The sequence below is a fragment of the Triticum dicoccoides genome, chromosome 5B (assembly GCF_002162155.2).
Source record: "Triticum dicoccoides isolate Atlit2015 ecotype Zavitan chromosome 5B, WEW_v2.0, whole genome shotgun sequence".
Taxonomy (NCBI): Eukaryota; Viridiplantae; Streptophyta; class Magnoliopsida; order Poales; family Poaceae; genus Triticum; species Triticum dicoccoides.
Genome location: NC_041389.1, coordinates 671,566,511 through 671,579,576, shown reverse-complemented (window position 1 = coordinate 671,579,576; position 13,066 = coordinate 671,566,511). Strand labels below are relative to the sequence as shown.

The following is a 13,066-nucleotide window of genomic DNA, read 5'->3' as shown; positions in this document are numbered from 1 at the left end:
TGCCTATGACGGCGAAAGTTCTTGCAGGGGGAGAAATGTCGGCTCAACCGAGGAAGGCCCACCTAAAAGTTTTTAGGTGAATCACCTTTTATCCACTCCGTCTAACGGAGAAGCTTAGACCCCAAGTATATATTTGTCAGGAGATCTTTTCGCCACACACTCTTAATTGGCTGAAACTTTCATAACTCCCACTGCACTTTCAATTAACAGTTCACGGTTGGCAGGCCGGGCACTTTGAACGTCGACTATAGCGCCAGCTGCACACATCCAGCGTAGAAGAAGAAGCGAGAGCAAGTCACCGTCGCGCGCGTCGTCAAATCACCCCGCACGTCATGCCAGCTCGCGCACGTCTTCGTCGACTCAGCAAAGCGCTTTTCCACACACGTCTGGCCGGAAAATATCCCGGCCGGTCGACCTTGGCCAGAAAGAAACTCCAGAACATTCCACACCCCCAGCTCGATCCAGTGTGCCTCCAGTCGAAACGCGCGCGCGCGCAGCCTGGACTATTCTACGGATATTTCATTCCCATTAACCAACGAACCGCCGAATCCGCCCACGCGGCTAAGGTACGTTGCCCGCGCGGCTAAGCCACCGCGCGCCGCCGGCCACGCGCATCGCCGCGCGCCACACGCTCGAGTCGGCTCGCCTCGAGCATATCCGATCGATCGCGTGACATCCATCCACGTCTTGAGCGGCGCGGTGGCTTCCGACGATTGGTCCACCCACCCGAGGTCGGCCACCACCCCGCCGACTTGACACCCACGTTAGCTCCCCCCCCACCACTACGCAGGCGGCACGCCACCTCCACCGCCTCGACTCGTCGCGACACACCAACCTATATATAAAACCACCACCGCGCCGCCGCTCCATCAACTCATCCATCTTCTTTCCATGCCACGGAGCCAGAGCTGCGAGACAAAGTACTTACAACAAAAGCTAGGCACCAGAGCCCTCACGGATCCGGCGATGGGAGCAGCGGTGAAGCGCGCGAGGGAGGAGGAGCCGGTGTCGCTGGCGCTGACGCTCACCACGGACTCGGCGGCGTCGTCCACCACGTCGGCCGACTCGGCCGGCGCGCCGGCGGCGCCCAGGAAGCGGGCGCGGCGGGGCAGAGTGGTGGCCACGTCGGGGGAGGGGGAGTTCGTCTGCAAGACCTGCAGCCGGGCGTTCGCCACGTTCCAGGCGCTGGGCGGGCACCGGACCAGCCACCTCCGCGGCCGCCACGGGCTGGAGCTCGGCGTCGGCGTCGCCAGGGCCATCAAGGAGCGGAAGCGGCAGGAGGAGAAGCCGCACGAGTGCCACATCTGCGGGCTGGGGTTCGAGATGGGCCAGGCGCTCGGGGGGCACATGCGGAGGCACCGTGAGGAGATGGCGCTCCGCGGCGGCGACGACGGTGACCAGTGGGTGTGGCGCGGCGTCGGGGTGCTGGATCAGGAGGCGGTGGGGCGCCAGGCCGCCGCCAGTTACGAGCCGCCCGTCTTGCTCGAGCTCTTCGTCTAGGTAGCTAGCTGGATCTACTAGTAGTTTTTACATTTTCTTGATTGAGGAAATCACTTGTACATGTCTTTGATTAGGATGATATTATGAGATAATTGTAGGACATTGTAATTACGGATTCACGGTTCGATAGAGTACGTTTTTGCCGGTTGGTGTCTCTGTTCTTGGATTTTTGCTTTGGATTGGTCCATTTTTTAACCAATCGACCGGGGATTTGTGGATCTAGTATGCACTTGTATGTTGTTCCATGAATATGGTTGCTGTTCACCCAGCCCACTTCAGAACCTCGATTTGTAAAATTCTGCAATGCAATCTGTTTCTAGAAAAGAAAGACAAACTCTCGGTCGTTGCATCAATTGCTGCAACACGATCTGAAAGAAGATAAACCCAATTTCAAAAAAGAAAAGGAAAGATAAACCCCAAACCGTTGCATCAGATTGATGCAACACGACCTACGTTATCAAAATTAAGATCATAAAAAGAAACATTGACAGTTTACCCACTAACTATTGCCTTAACTTTTTTTTTTTGCGAATCTTACTTGGTTGAGTTTTAGGAGCCGCCATTTATATTCGCCATCATCCGTGATCTGATTCTAAACAACATGGTTTGAAAAATTGACTTGCAACCTAACCGAAGTGGCTGCGGCTTAGAATTTCACAACTGGTTAACACAATAATAATCATAATGTACCCGCAAAAAAATCATAATGATTAATTTATTTATTTCAATAATTGAGCTTAGAGCAAATATACTCGAATGTAATCAAAATCAGAAAATGTTGCCAGTTTAATTTGTATCAGGTCTTCAATTTAGGGTTTCATGGCCGGATCATCCATTTGGTCTGGTTTTTAGAACTATGCTAAACAGATGTCGTAAGTTCACGTACTGGCACAAGTATGTGTAGATTGCCAAATGCCGACTACCAATCAGAAGGAGGAAAGAAATTCAACTGCGAAAATTTGACCGAACTGCTATAACTATCTACCCCGTTCCAAAATAGTTGAAATTCTAATTTTTTGAAATCAAACTTTTTAAAGTTTGATCAAATCTGTAGAAACAAATTTGCAGAAATCTTTTTTTATCAAATATATATAATACGAAAACATATTTCACAATGAATCGAATGACGTAAACTTGATTTTGTAGATATCAATTCCTTTTATAGACTTAGTCAAACTTAATGAAGTTTTACTTTGGACAGTCTTGTTCAGTAATTTTAAAACAAAGAGAATACTCAACTAAGGGTAGCGTTAGTGTCGCTTTGAAATGTTAGCGTTGTTTTCTTGTACTTCCTTTGTTAAAAAATATAAAATCGTTTAGATCACTACTTTAGTGCTCACATATGGAAGGATTGTCAAAAGTATATAAGAAAACGGTAAAACTCACATTTCGAAGTACATGAAACCACTGTTTGCTTCAAAGTTCAGTTAACTAGACTTCTAGGATATATTGTCAAAACAGTACTCCCTCCGTTCGGAATTACTTGTCGCGAGAATGGATGCATCTAGACGTATTTTAGTTTTAGATACATCCATTTTCGAGACAAGTAATTCCGAACGGAGGGAGTACTAGTCATGACGTCGATAGTGTAAACGCAGCAGCCATCCTCAACTCTCCAGAAAAGGACGGGAACATCACGGAGGAGTCGACTAGGTCTAGAGGGATGCCTTGTCGATCGAGTAACTTCAAAACAGGTGGGTTGCTAACAAGTCGATCGAGTACTACGTGTACACAGAAAAGAGCACACGCTTTGTCCGGATCGTCGTACGTACGTGTGCTAGACTCTTTCATGTAGCTCAGCCGACGTACGTACGTTTGATCACTGACACACGGCCGACACGTCTTGCCTGCTAGCTGCTACGGTGCTACTAGTAAAATGAATGCTGGCTGGTGATTGACGCGTCCTAGTACATCGAGGGTGAGGCAGAGGTAATTCGAAGCGGCTACAGACACAATATGGGCTAGTCCGTTTGTTCATACGTCGAATGAGAAAACACAGCAGGCATCCTCATCCATCCATATCACGAAGGAGTCGACTAGATAGAGGGATGCATGCCTTCGTGTCGGCTTGTCCAGCAACCACAAACCAATCGAGCGTGAACACGTCGATCGAGTACTACGCACTAGATACACACAGCAAACAGCACACGTTGTGTTCTGGCTTTGATTTCTGGATGTTTGATACTCCTGTTGTACATTTGGCTATTCCTGAGCGCTGTGAACAGGTTTTCCTGGATGTTTGGCTCCCTTTTTTGTAATACAAAAATGAGACGGAACCCTTTTTTATATATTTCATCGACTTAGACATAATCAAGTCTTAATCAACAGAGATTTAGCAACACTGTTTATATGATCGTCGTAGTCCTAGGTTTTCTAGGTTTCTCTGTGTGTGTCATCGTGGTGTTGATGCCGATGCTGCTCTTAGGAATAATGGTCTCTCGGCCCATGCTCCTAACAATTAGAGGTGTTGCTGGCACCGAGGAGAGGCTTGTGGAGTCCAAGCTGTTCAAACGACTTTGACCCGGCGTTGCGTCTAGGCATGATGGCAGGGATGGGCCGCTCTGGAAGTGCGGCGGTGATGATTGATGCGGATTTGCGGAACACGGTGGAGGATCCAGCCGTCTGTTCAAGGGCGGGTTGGCGTTGGCCCTGCATCCGGCGATGAAGAGGCTCGGAGGGCAAATGTTCTTTATTAGGCTAGATCCAGCCTTCTGGGGTTGGTGGTTATCACGACTAGTTAACGCCTCACGGCTAGTGGTTTCTTCAGTGTCAAGATGTGAACCAGCTTTGGTGCTCTTCTTCTCCGGTGACGGTGAAGATCGTGGGTGCTAGGTAGTTACGGTGAAGGCAGTATGCAACAGTACAACCACTTGTTTCTTCCTTGTCTTTTGTTACTTGTATGCGTTTCATATCCGCATCATTACTACTATGAATACATAATATATGCCTACCGTGTACATCTTTAAAAAAACGTAACCGACACAGAGCGGCCTCAGACTCAGTTTCTGTGTACAAACCGGGACATGTTGCGACAACGACAGATATGGTATGTACGTATGTGTATCCAAGAAATTTCACCGTGCCAGACAGCGTCGCACATGCGTTAGCACGTTACTGGACCAAATGGACAGCTCTCCGAGGGTATTCGAGGGAGGGTGTGGCGCATTAAGGCAAACTCCAACGCACGCCCTCAAATCGTCCATCCATGTCGGTTTGGGGATAAACGGACACAAACTGTGACCCAACACGCCGGAGCAAACGAAAAAATAACCGTTTTCGGTCTGCTTTAGACCCATTTCGTCCCAAATATAGGCCGCGTTTGCGGCCAAACGGACGGCGTGCGGATGGGCGGGACACACGCCCTTGTCCTTCCCTGGCCCGTCCTTCGGAGAAACAACCTCATTTCTCCCTTTTCTTCGCTCCACCCTCAGCCCCTCGCCATCGCCGCCGCCACGCCCACCACCCAGCTTTGCCCTGGAGCAGGCCCTTTTCTTCCTCCCCAGTCGTCGCTCCGCCCTCCACCCACGGTCGTGCACCTTGCTGCGAACCAACGACCTCGGCATGCCCTTTCCGGCTGCGTCTCCACCACGCCCGCAAGGTGTTCGACGCTTTGCTTGAAAGGTACCATGGATAGCGGAGACGAGTACTTCTTTCACAACTTCATTTGTTCATCGGATGATTCATCCTCCGACGATAAGGACATAATGGTGGCAGCATTGGTCGTCCATGGCCACATCAGTAGGATGCGGCCTTGGTTCAGGGGATCAATCCCCGGGCATGCCCCGGCCTTGAACCGCAATAGGGAGAAAGGGCACCACCTCCTCCATTCCGATTACTTTGAGAGCACTGCACTCTACAAATCGCATCAATTTCGTCGCCGCTTCCGAATGAGGAGGCATGTGTTCAATCGTATTTGGGAAGGAGTGGTTGCATATGATCCATACTTTGAATGCAAATAGGACGCCCTTGGCAAGCTTGGCTTTTCTTCTTATCTGAAATGCACTGTGGCTATTCGCATGCTTGCATATGGAATTTCCATGATCTTGTGGATGAGTATGTGCATATGAGTGAGTCCACATGCCTCCTGTCAATGTATAGTTTCTGCAAGGTCATGGTGGCAGTGTTTGGTCCTGAATACCTGAGAGAACCAAATATCGTTGATACATAGAGGTTGTTGACGATTAATGCCGACAGGGGCTTTCCGGGCATGCTTGGTACTATCGACTGTATGCACTGGAAGTGGAAGAACTGTCCATTTGCTTGGCAGCGGCAGTACAAGGGACATGTGAAAGATGCCACTGTCATGCTTGAAGCTGTGGCTTCACAATATCTGTGGATATGGCATTCTTTCTTCAGCATGGCCGGTTCTCAAAATGATATTAGTGTTCTTTAACATTCTCCAGTGTTTGCAAGGCTTGCAGAATGCCACTGCCCGGATGTCAACTTTAAGATCAATGGCCACCATTACAACAAGGGATATTATTTAGCAGATGGTATCTATTCCCAGTGGTCCACTCTTGTGAAGACCATACCCAATCCGCAAGGAGAGAAGAGACAGAGGTTTGCCCAAATTCAGGAGAGTGCTAGGAAAGATGTGGAGCGTGCATTTGGTGTGCTTCAGTCTTGTGGTGTATTGTTCGAAATCCTGCATTGACATGGAGCACTCACAAGCTTTGGGAGATGATGAATGCTTGTGTGATCATGCACAACATGATCTTTGAGGATGAGTGTGATGGCAGTATCTACGACCAAGAATTATTATTTTCAGGGTGAGAATGTTGAGCCTGAGCACCCACCTTCTGTAACCTTTGAACAGTTTGTCCAATTTCATCGTGAGTTGCGTGATCGGAACACTCATACACAGCTGCAAGATGACTTAATTGTGCACATGTGAGATCACATTGGCAATCAGTCACTACTAGATTTTGCAAATAGCCCTAGGGTCGGATACCCTAAGCAAGCAGGTAAAAACGCTAGGGAAAGGGGTTTCCCTAGTGTATCCCCTAGGGAAATCGCCCTAGGGCACGAATGGTGGGGAAATCTCGGTTTCACTAGGGTGAAGAAGGAATACCCTAGGTATAGTCCTCTTTCCCTTGGGTTCTATACCCTAGGGACACAAGCGACAGGTGGCCCGCATGCTGACCTATAAAGTTGATATCCTTTGGGTTAGTTTCCTTCCCTAGGGAAATATTGTGTAACGGCGACCGTTGTTAGCCCAGTTTAGATCCCTTGGGTTTACAAACCCTAGGGAATCATTATTTCAAAATATTGCATTACTGGGCAAATTAATATTGTTTCGTACAAATTAAACTATAAAAAATAATTGTATATAATCACTTCAAAAATTAGAAAACAATCACATGAAATATATATTTCAACCACCATTATTATAAATAGCAACATCAAAGAGTTTACATAATAGTACCACTCTTTACAAAAGATGGCATCTAGCTCAGTACCTAGAACTCACAAAATGTCATCTACCTAGGTGCCAATTAGTAGCGTGGAATACATACACCATGCATCATATGAGTTACTGATCCAGAATATCACAACCTTAACCAAGTGCATGGCCAAAAGGATAATTGTCCATTTGCTTCCAATTAATCAAAAAAAAAAGTTCAGACCACCTCCTTCACCACGACGAGGTATATCTCAAAATGTAGGTAAATCATCACCAGGTGGGGAGAAAGTTCCAGCAGCAACACCATTCGCATCATTACCATTTGCATCAAAGAAGCGGCCAAACATTCCATCTTCCGCTCCACGTAATGTATTATCCATATTTTCAACATCATTTGTTGGTTCGCCGGCAGAGGGCTGCACAAATGTCATTATTAGCATTCTGGGAAATTTTCAATTGTATTTGCCTAACCAACTAAAAAATAAAATGGAAATACCAATTCAGCCCCTATTTGGGAAAAAAATTGAACCAAAATAACAAATGTCCAGAAAATTATGAAATTTTGACAAAAGGACAACCATATGATGCCTACTATTCTGCGAAATTTTCAATCATATTTGCCAAACCAATTAAAAAGTAAAATTAAAATACCAATTCAGCACTATTTGGCCAAAAAATTGAACCAAAAAACAAAGTGCAACCATATGTCGACTACTATTCTGGGAAATTTTCACTTGTTTTTGCGCATTTGCTGATATACTACAACATATTCCTCTTATGTTTTCATTTGGCCTATTTGGCGCTATTGCATTCAAAAAGACATAGGTACATACCACTTATGGAGAACAGATCGGAGACGAAGTGGCTAAACTTGGAAAAGCTGGAGGTGGTGGTATAACAATGCATGGAATCTCAGGCGCTGGAATTCCTTGAAGGGATGCGATGGTCTGAAATTTTTTAGACAAATTAGAAAGTACAACACAAAGGGAAACAACCAGAAATCATCAATGTTCAGATTTAAAAATAAATTGAGGAAAATGTCATCTCAAACAACAAGAAAACTACTAGAAATCATCAATGTCTCCATGAGATAATTGCAAGTCCTCACCATCTTCTGATTCTGCATCAGAGTCAATTTCTTGATCAGAACACAAATATACAGCTTACAATTTTATGAGATGAAGAAATACACAGTTTTAATCAGAAAACAAATATACACAAATAGACAGTTTTTTTAGGGATCACAACTTCCTAGATGTGAGCTTCATCTTCATGGAGTAAAAAAGATCTGTAAAAAATTCATTTACCGATCCCTAAACTGATGCATCAGACACATATAGGAACATGAGGGAAACATTGTCATGTGAGCTCACCTAATGGAGCCTTTGATTCTGAAGTTGAAGAAGACGCCTATAGTTGCAGCAGGTTGCAGACCGAGGACGTATTGGTCAAGGGCGGCAAGGTAGGAGCAGAGTGGCAGCAGCACGGATGCCTCCGCCTGAAGTTGTTGTCGAGGGCAGCAGGTCGGTCAAGCTCCACGGCGGCGGACCCTCTGCATCGGCGGCGGCGGACCCTCTACAGGGGCAGCGGCGGCGGCGGACCCTCTACAAGGGCAGCCGCGGGAGCCCAGGTCTGCTGCAGATGCAGCAAAGGCGGCGGCGGCGGCCCCTCTACAGCGGTAGCCGCGGGAGCCCAGGTCTGCTGCAGATGCAGCGGCGGCGGCTGCGGCAGCGACAGCCGCGGGAGCCCGGGCCTGCAACGGCGATGGCTTGAAGAGGGCACGGGTGACGCGGCTATGGATGAGGTGCGCCGCCGCAGCTTTGGTGCTATTTTGGCGGCGCTCTCACCGCTGGAGTGGGATTTGGGGGAAAATGTTCGCGCGTGTACAGGGTTGAGCTTTGGGGAATAGGAGGGTTTCGCGCGTTCGGGAGAGAAGATTGGGGAAACTTCGCGCGTCTAAGGGGGTGAAGGGATACGAGCGCGTACAATTTTGCGCGGGCTCGATAAGCGCCAACAGCCAATTCTGGGCGCGTATAACCAATTTAGGCACTACTGATTTTTTGGGAAAAGAAAAGGCACTACTCAACTAGCATCTGGTCAAAAAGATTTACTTGGCTATTATTTCCCATTGTGTATATCTAACCCTCAAAGAAATATGCACTTATTTCAGCCTATTTCACTGACACATGTACATTTACTAATCAAGTGTGTGCACAAAAAGTGATGGGTCGACATATATGTCAAAAAATATATATGGTCAATCAACTTACGTTTTCTTTTTGCACAATTTATGTTATTTTCACATTTATTTTTTCTTGTAGGTTTAAATTTTCTTGATATTCTATATTTGTTGTAAGTATATTTAGAATATAAATCTTAGGGTAAAATACATATTTAAGTGTGTGTAAACCTCCCTACAGTTAACATTACAAACACTAGGGATACTCTACGGCGTTAGTTGGAACGTTAAAGCCCCGTTTACACCATATGTTCAGTCTCTAGAGTTTTATTTATTCACCCTAGTTATAGATCTTTTCCTAGAGTTAATAAGATAACCCGTAGGGAAACACGCCAGCATGGCTTCAGCATGGTCCCACGCACGGAGTATCCCTTGGGTGCGTAATTAGACCCTAAGGAAACAATACAATCCCTTGGGTTTTCAGTGTGTACCCTAGGAAACCTTTACGTCCCTAGGGTGTCCAATTTAACTCTAGGGAAGCGCTTCAACCCTAGGGCTATTTGCAGATTCTAGTAGTGAGTAGATCTATCGGTTTAATCTTTTTTTGTGTGCACAAACTTTGAATGGTTTTCTATGACTATTTGATATTTTTAAAACTTTAATTGGATTGTAATAAAAGACAATTTTCGAACATATGTTTGATTTAACTATTTTTACAGTACTTCATTTTGCTGTACATGCCTCCGATGAATGAGATGGGGCCGAAGATGTGACCGCGTGTTGGGCGACCGGCCGACGCAAACCTAAATTCGGGTGGACACGGCTCCATTGCTATCCTCAAACGGACGAATTCCAGACAAAACCGACGTCTGTCTGGGGTCGTGCGTTGGAGTTGCCCTAACTGACCTCAGTCAAGGGGGGAACCTTCAGCACGATCCAGGTGACAAACAAACCCAAGTAGTAGTAGGAACGATGCCTAAGTTGGACCCACCCTTTGTTCGTCTAGATAGTGTCTGGCTTTTCAATCTTCGGGAGCAAGACTTGACTCTTGACCCTTGACTCTTGACGTGTGAAGTGGATGTTTCCCCAAACCAAACCAGAGCTGGATCCACACCGCACACAGACACAGGCGCATGGCAACGGGGCCGGTTGGGTTGGTAGACCCTTCTTCTTCTGTGCTTCGTCCATTTTTTAACTGATGACATCGTGAGTGAGCTGCTAGCTTCCGTGCCGTTTCGTGGGCCCTCCACTCCACCAGCTGCGGTATGGATGAAGCCAGCGCAGCGCACACGTCAGTCTAATATTCTAATCAACCGCGTCGGTCCCAGCTCCCTAGCCCAGTGAAGCGATAGAGATGGCCGAGTCGCCCGCCGGCAGATCTCGACGTCAACCCCGACGTGGGGCACAAGTGAAGTGAGACCACCTGCCTGCTAGCGACCGTGCTGAGCTAGGAGTATTCGCCTGCCTGCCCCTCCACGCTCCACTATATAAACACCAACCATGCACACACCCGACAGACACCAACGCACCATCCACACTCTACAGCTCCGTCTTTCCTCCCAATCCATCCGTTCCTTCTGCCGCGGCCCCTCAATCTCCAACTACTCCCCGGTTGGTTTGTTCATCGACCCATCACAGATTCACAGTTCGTCCGTCCATGATGAAGCACCAGCGACCAGCAGCAGACCGGGCCGTGTCACTCTCCCTCTCCCTCTCCCTCGGCGCCGTGGCCGGCCTCAAGAAGAAGATGCGCCGCGCCGCCGACGCAGCCGGTGGGGATCAGTTCGTGTGCAAGACGTGCGGCCGCTCGTTCCCGTCGTTCCAGGCCCTCGGCGGCCACCGGACCAGCCACCTGCGCGGCCACCACGGGCTCGCGCTCGCCCTCACCCTCACCGCCGGGGATCTGTACCGTGTCAAGCCCAAGAGTACTACGGATCAGAAGCAGGCGCACCGTTGCCACATCTGCGGCCAAGGGTTCGAGACGGGGCAGGCGCTCGGCGGCCACATGCGCCGGCACCGTGATGGGGCGCCGCCCGTTCTGCTCGAGCTGTTTCTCTAGACTGATCTCAGTAGTTCTAGTGCAGAGTTCCTGACATGCATATGCGTGCACACTCGTAGCAGTAGGTGTTGATCATTGGTTCGTTCATTCCTTCATATGTGTATTATACATTAGTTCGTTCATTCCTTCATATGTGTATATACATTAGTTCGTTCATTCCTACTAGTGCAGAGTACATTAGTTCATTCGTTTATGTTGTTGAACCGAACCATATAGTATTTCTCAGTTGACTGGAGCATAATCCAGCCCGGTCTATACCTGCAGTTGTATAACGCGCCCACAGGGCCACATGGTCCTGCTGAAAAGGAATGCAGTATGTATGAATCTTGTTGGAGTGGTGTGGAATGATCTATTCATCATGAGGATAAACTTCAAAAATATAAAGGTTTTTTTTACAGAGAATTGCGTTTTGGATATCGGCCTCCATGAAGGCCGGATTTTTGAAAATTCAAAATTCAAAATTTTTAGTTTCAAAAAAATCTGAGAAAATTGTTTAAGTAAACAAGGATGCGATATGTGTGTGTGTGTGTGTGTGTGTGTGTGTGTGTGTGTGTGTGTGTGTGTAAAATTTCAGGATGAAATACGTTGAAATGCAAGCTTTACAAAAAAGGGAGTACCTAGAACTCATCTAGATGAGATATAGTTTGGTCTCATTCACTTTGAAAACAAGAATAGGTACAACCCACGTCAGCACACACGCATCTTATAGCATCACATCCAATGGCTATAAAAGGTGAATGAGACCAAATTATATCTCATCTAGATGAGTTCTAGCAAAACTGTAAAAAAGAGACAAAGTTATGGTCTAAAAAGATAAACAATATCATGTGTATTAAAAGCCCCAAATTTGTTTTTTTGGTACAACCCTTATTTCATTGCGTCCTGAAAATATACACACTTGTGCATTATGCCTTCATCTGTATTTTTTTCAGAATTTTTAAAAATGTAAAAATATGAATTTTCACGAATTTGTAATTTTGCATTTGGACGTCTCCATGGAGCTCGGCCTGCAAAAGCAATTTCCGGCTGTTAACACATCGGAGATGCCCTAAAACATTGTCTCATTTCCGCACCGTGCTAACTCACACCGGTCGTTCCATTCGCTTCTGCACATGGGCCAGGTCTATCCTTCACCTGTCCGGTGCGCACGTACATGATTGCCCATTTGTTTCTCTTGTCCAGGTCATGTAGCTTGGATCCACACTCCTACTGGAGAGCACGACTCAATTCTTTTATTCTTGCTTTTTAAGACCCGTCCCCACCTCTTCCGCTTCATTAAAATTTATGGTTGGTCTCAAAAGATAAAATCGAACAATGTGGCTGTGGCGGTTAAGCATTGACCGGACCACTAGATGCAAATGCTCTCCCACATGGACGATAAGAGTGTACGCGTGCAGCCCAGCCGCCAGCCGTATGTATGTGCTTAGAGCAACTCTAACAGACCCTGCATCCCGCCGGCCCGCAAAACGTGTTTGCAGTTTCCGAAAAACGGTTTTTGCAGGCCGGCGCAGATGTAGACCCTCCAAACGGACCTGTATAAAAGTATATTCATCGAATATGGTTTTTTCGTGTTGGCTTTGCGGTGTCTGCTTTTGCACCGCTGCTTTCCGCATCTCATCGACCCGCAAAATATCAAATCCAACATAATACAACAAACGGAAGCAAACTAAATAATTATTCAAATTCAACACAATACAACAATCATTCATATTACAAATAATTATTCAAATCTTAAATAATGCAATACAAAACTTGTGATGAGTATAAATACAAATGAATACAAAAATGAGTCACTGTCCAGCCTTTTGCCAATGGTGCTCAATGAGATCCTCCTGAAGTTGAAAGTGTGTGTTTGCATTTTCAATCTCCTTGTATGTCTGAAGAAAAGCTCTAATGCGGTTAGGGTCTCTAGCTGGTTTGACAC

General features: G+C 46.8%; 2 protein-coding genes and 1 long non-coding RNA gene across 3 annotated transcripts; 2 read left to right on the top strand and 1 right to left on the bottom strand.

Annotated features, from left to right (window-relative positions):
- The first annotated feature begins 833 nt into the window (after window positions 1–833).
- Window positions 834–1,662, top strand: LOC119306604 (zinc finger protein ZAT5-like). Its single transcript, XM_037582781.1, has one exon. It carries the CDS (start codon window positions 892–894, stop codon window positions 1,498–1,500), a length of 609 nt encoding a protein of 202 aa, XP_037438678.1. The 5' UTR covers window positions 834–891; the 3' UTR covers window positions 1,501–1,662.
- A 5,183-nt stretch (window positions 1,663–6,845) lies between these two features.
- On the bottom strand, window positions 6,846–7,850 carry LOC119306602. Its single transcript, XR_005148986.1, has 2 exons — window positions 7,738–7,850; window positions 6,846–7,320 (listed from the first exon to the last, which is right to left on the bottom strand). It is a non-coding gene; the product is annotated as an uncharacterized LOC119306602 (long non-coding RNA).
- Window positions 7,851–10,614: 2,764 nt separating this feature from the next.
- On the top strand, window positions 10,615–11,474 carry LOC119306600 (zinc finger protein ZAT12-like). Its single transcript, XM_037582779.1, has one exon. It carries the CDS (start codon window positions 10,741–10,743, stop codon window positions 11,140–11,142), a length of 402 nt encoding a protein of 133 aa, XP_037438676.1. The 5' UTR covers window positions 10,615–10,740; the 3' UTR covers window positions 11,143–11,474.
- The last annotated feature ends 1,592 nt before the right edge of the window (window positions 11,475–13,066 follow it).

Bases quoted from the DNA above. Each gene is read 5' to 3' on its own strand.
- LOC119306604 (XM_037582781.1), top strand. From the start codon at position 892: ATGCCACGGAGCCAGAGCTGCGAGACAAAGTACTTACAACAAAAGCTA.
- LOC119306600 (XM_037582779.1), top strand. From the start codon at position 10,741: ATGATGAAGCACCAGCGACCAGCAGCAGACCGGGCCGTGTCACTCTCC.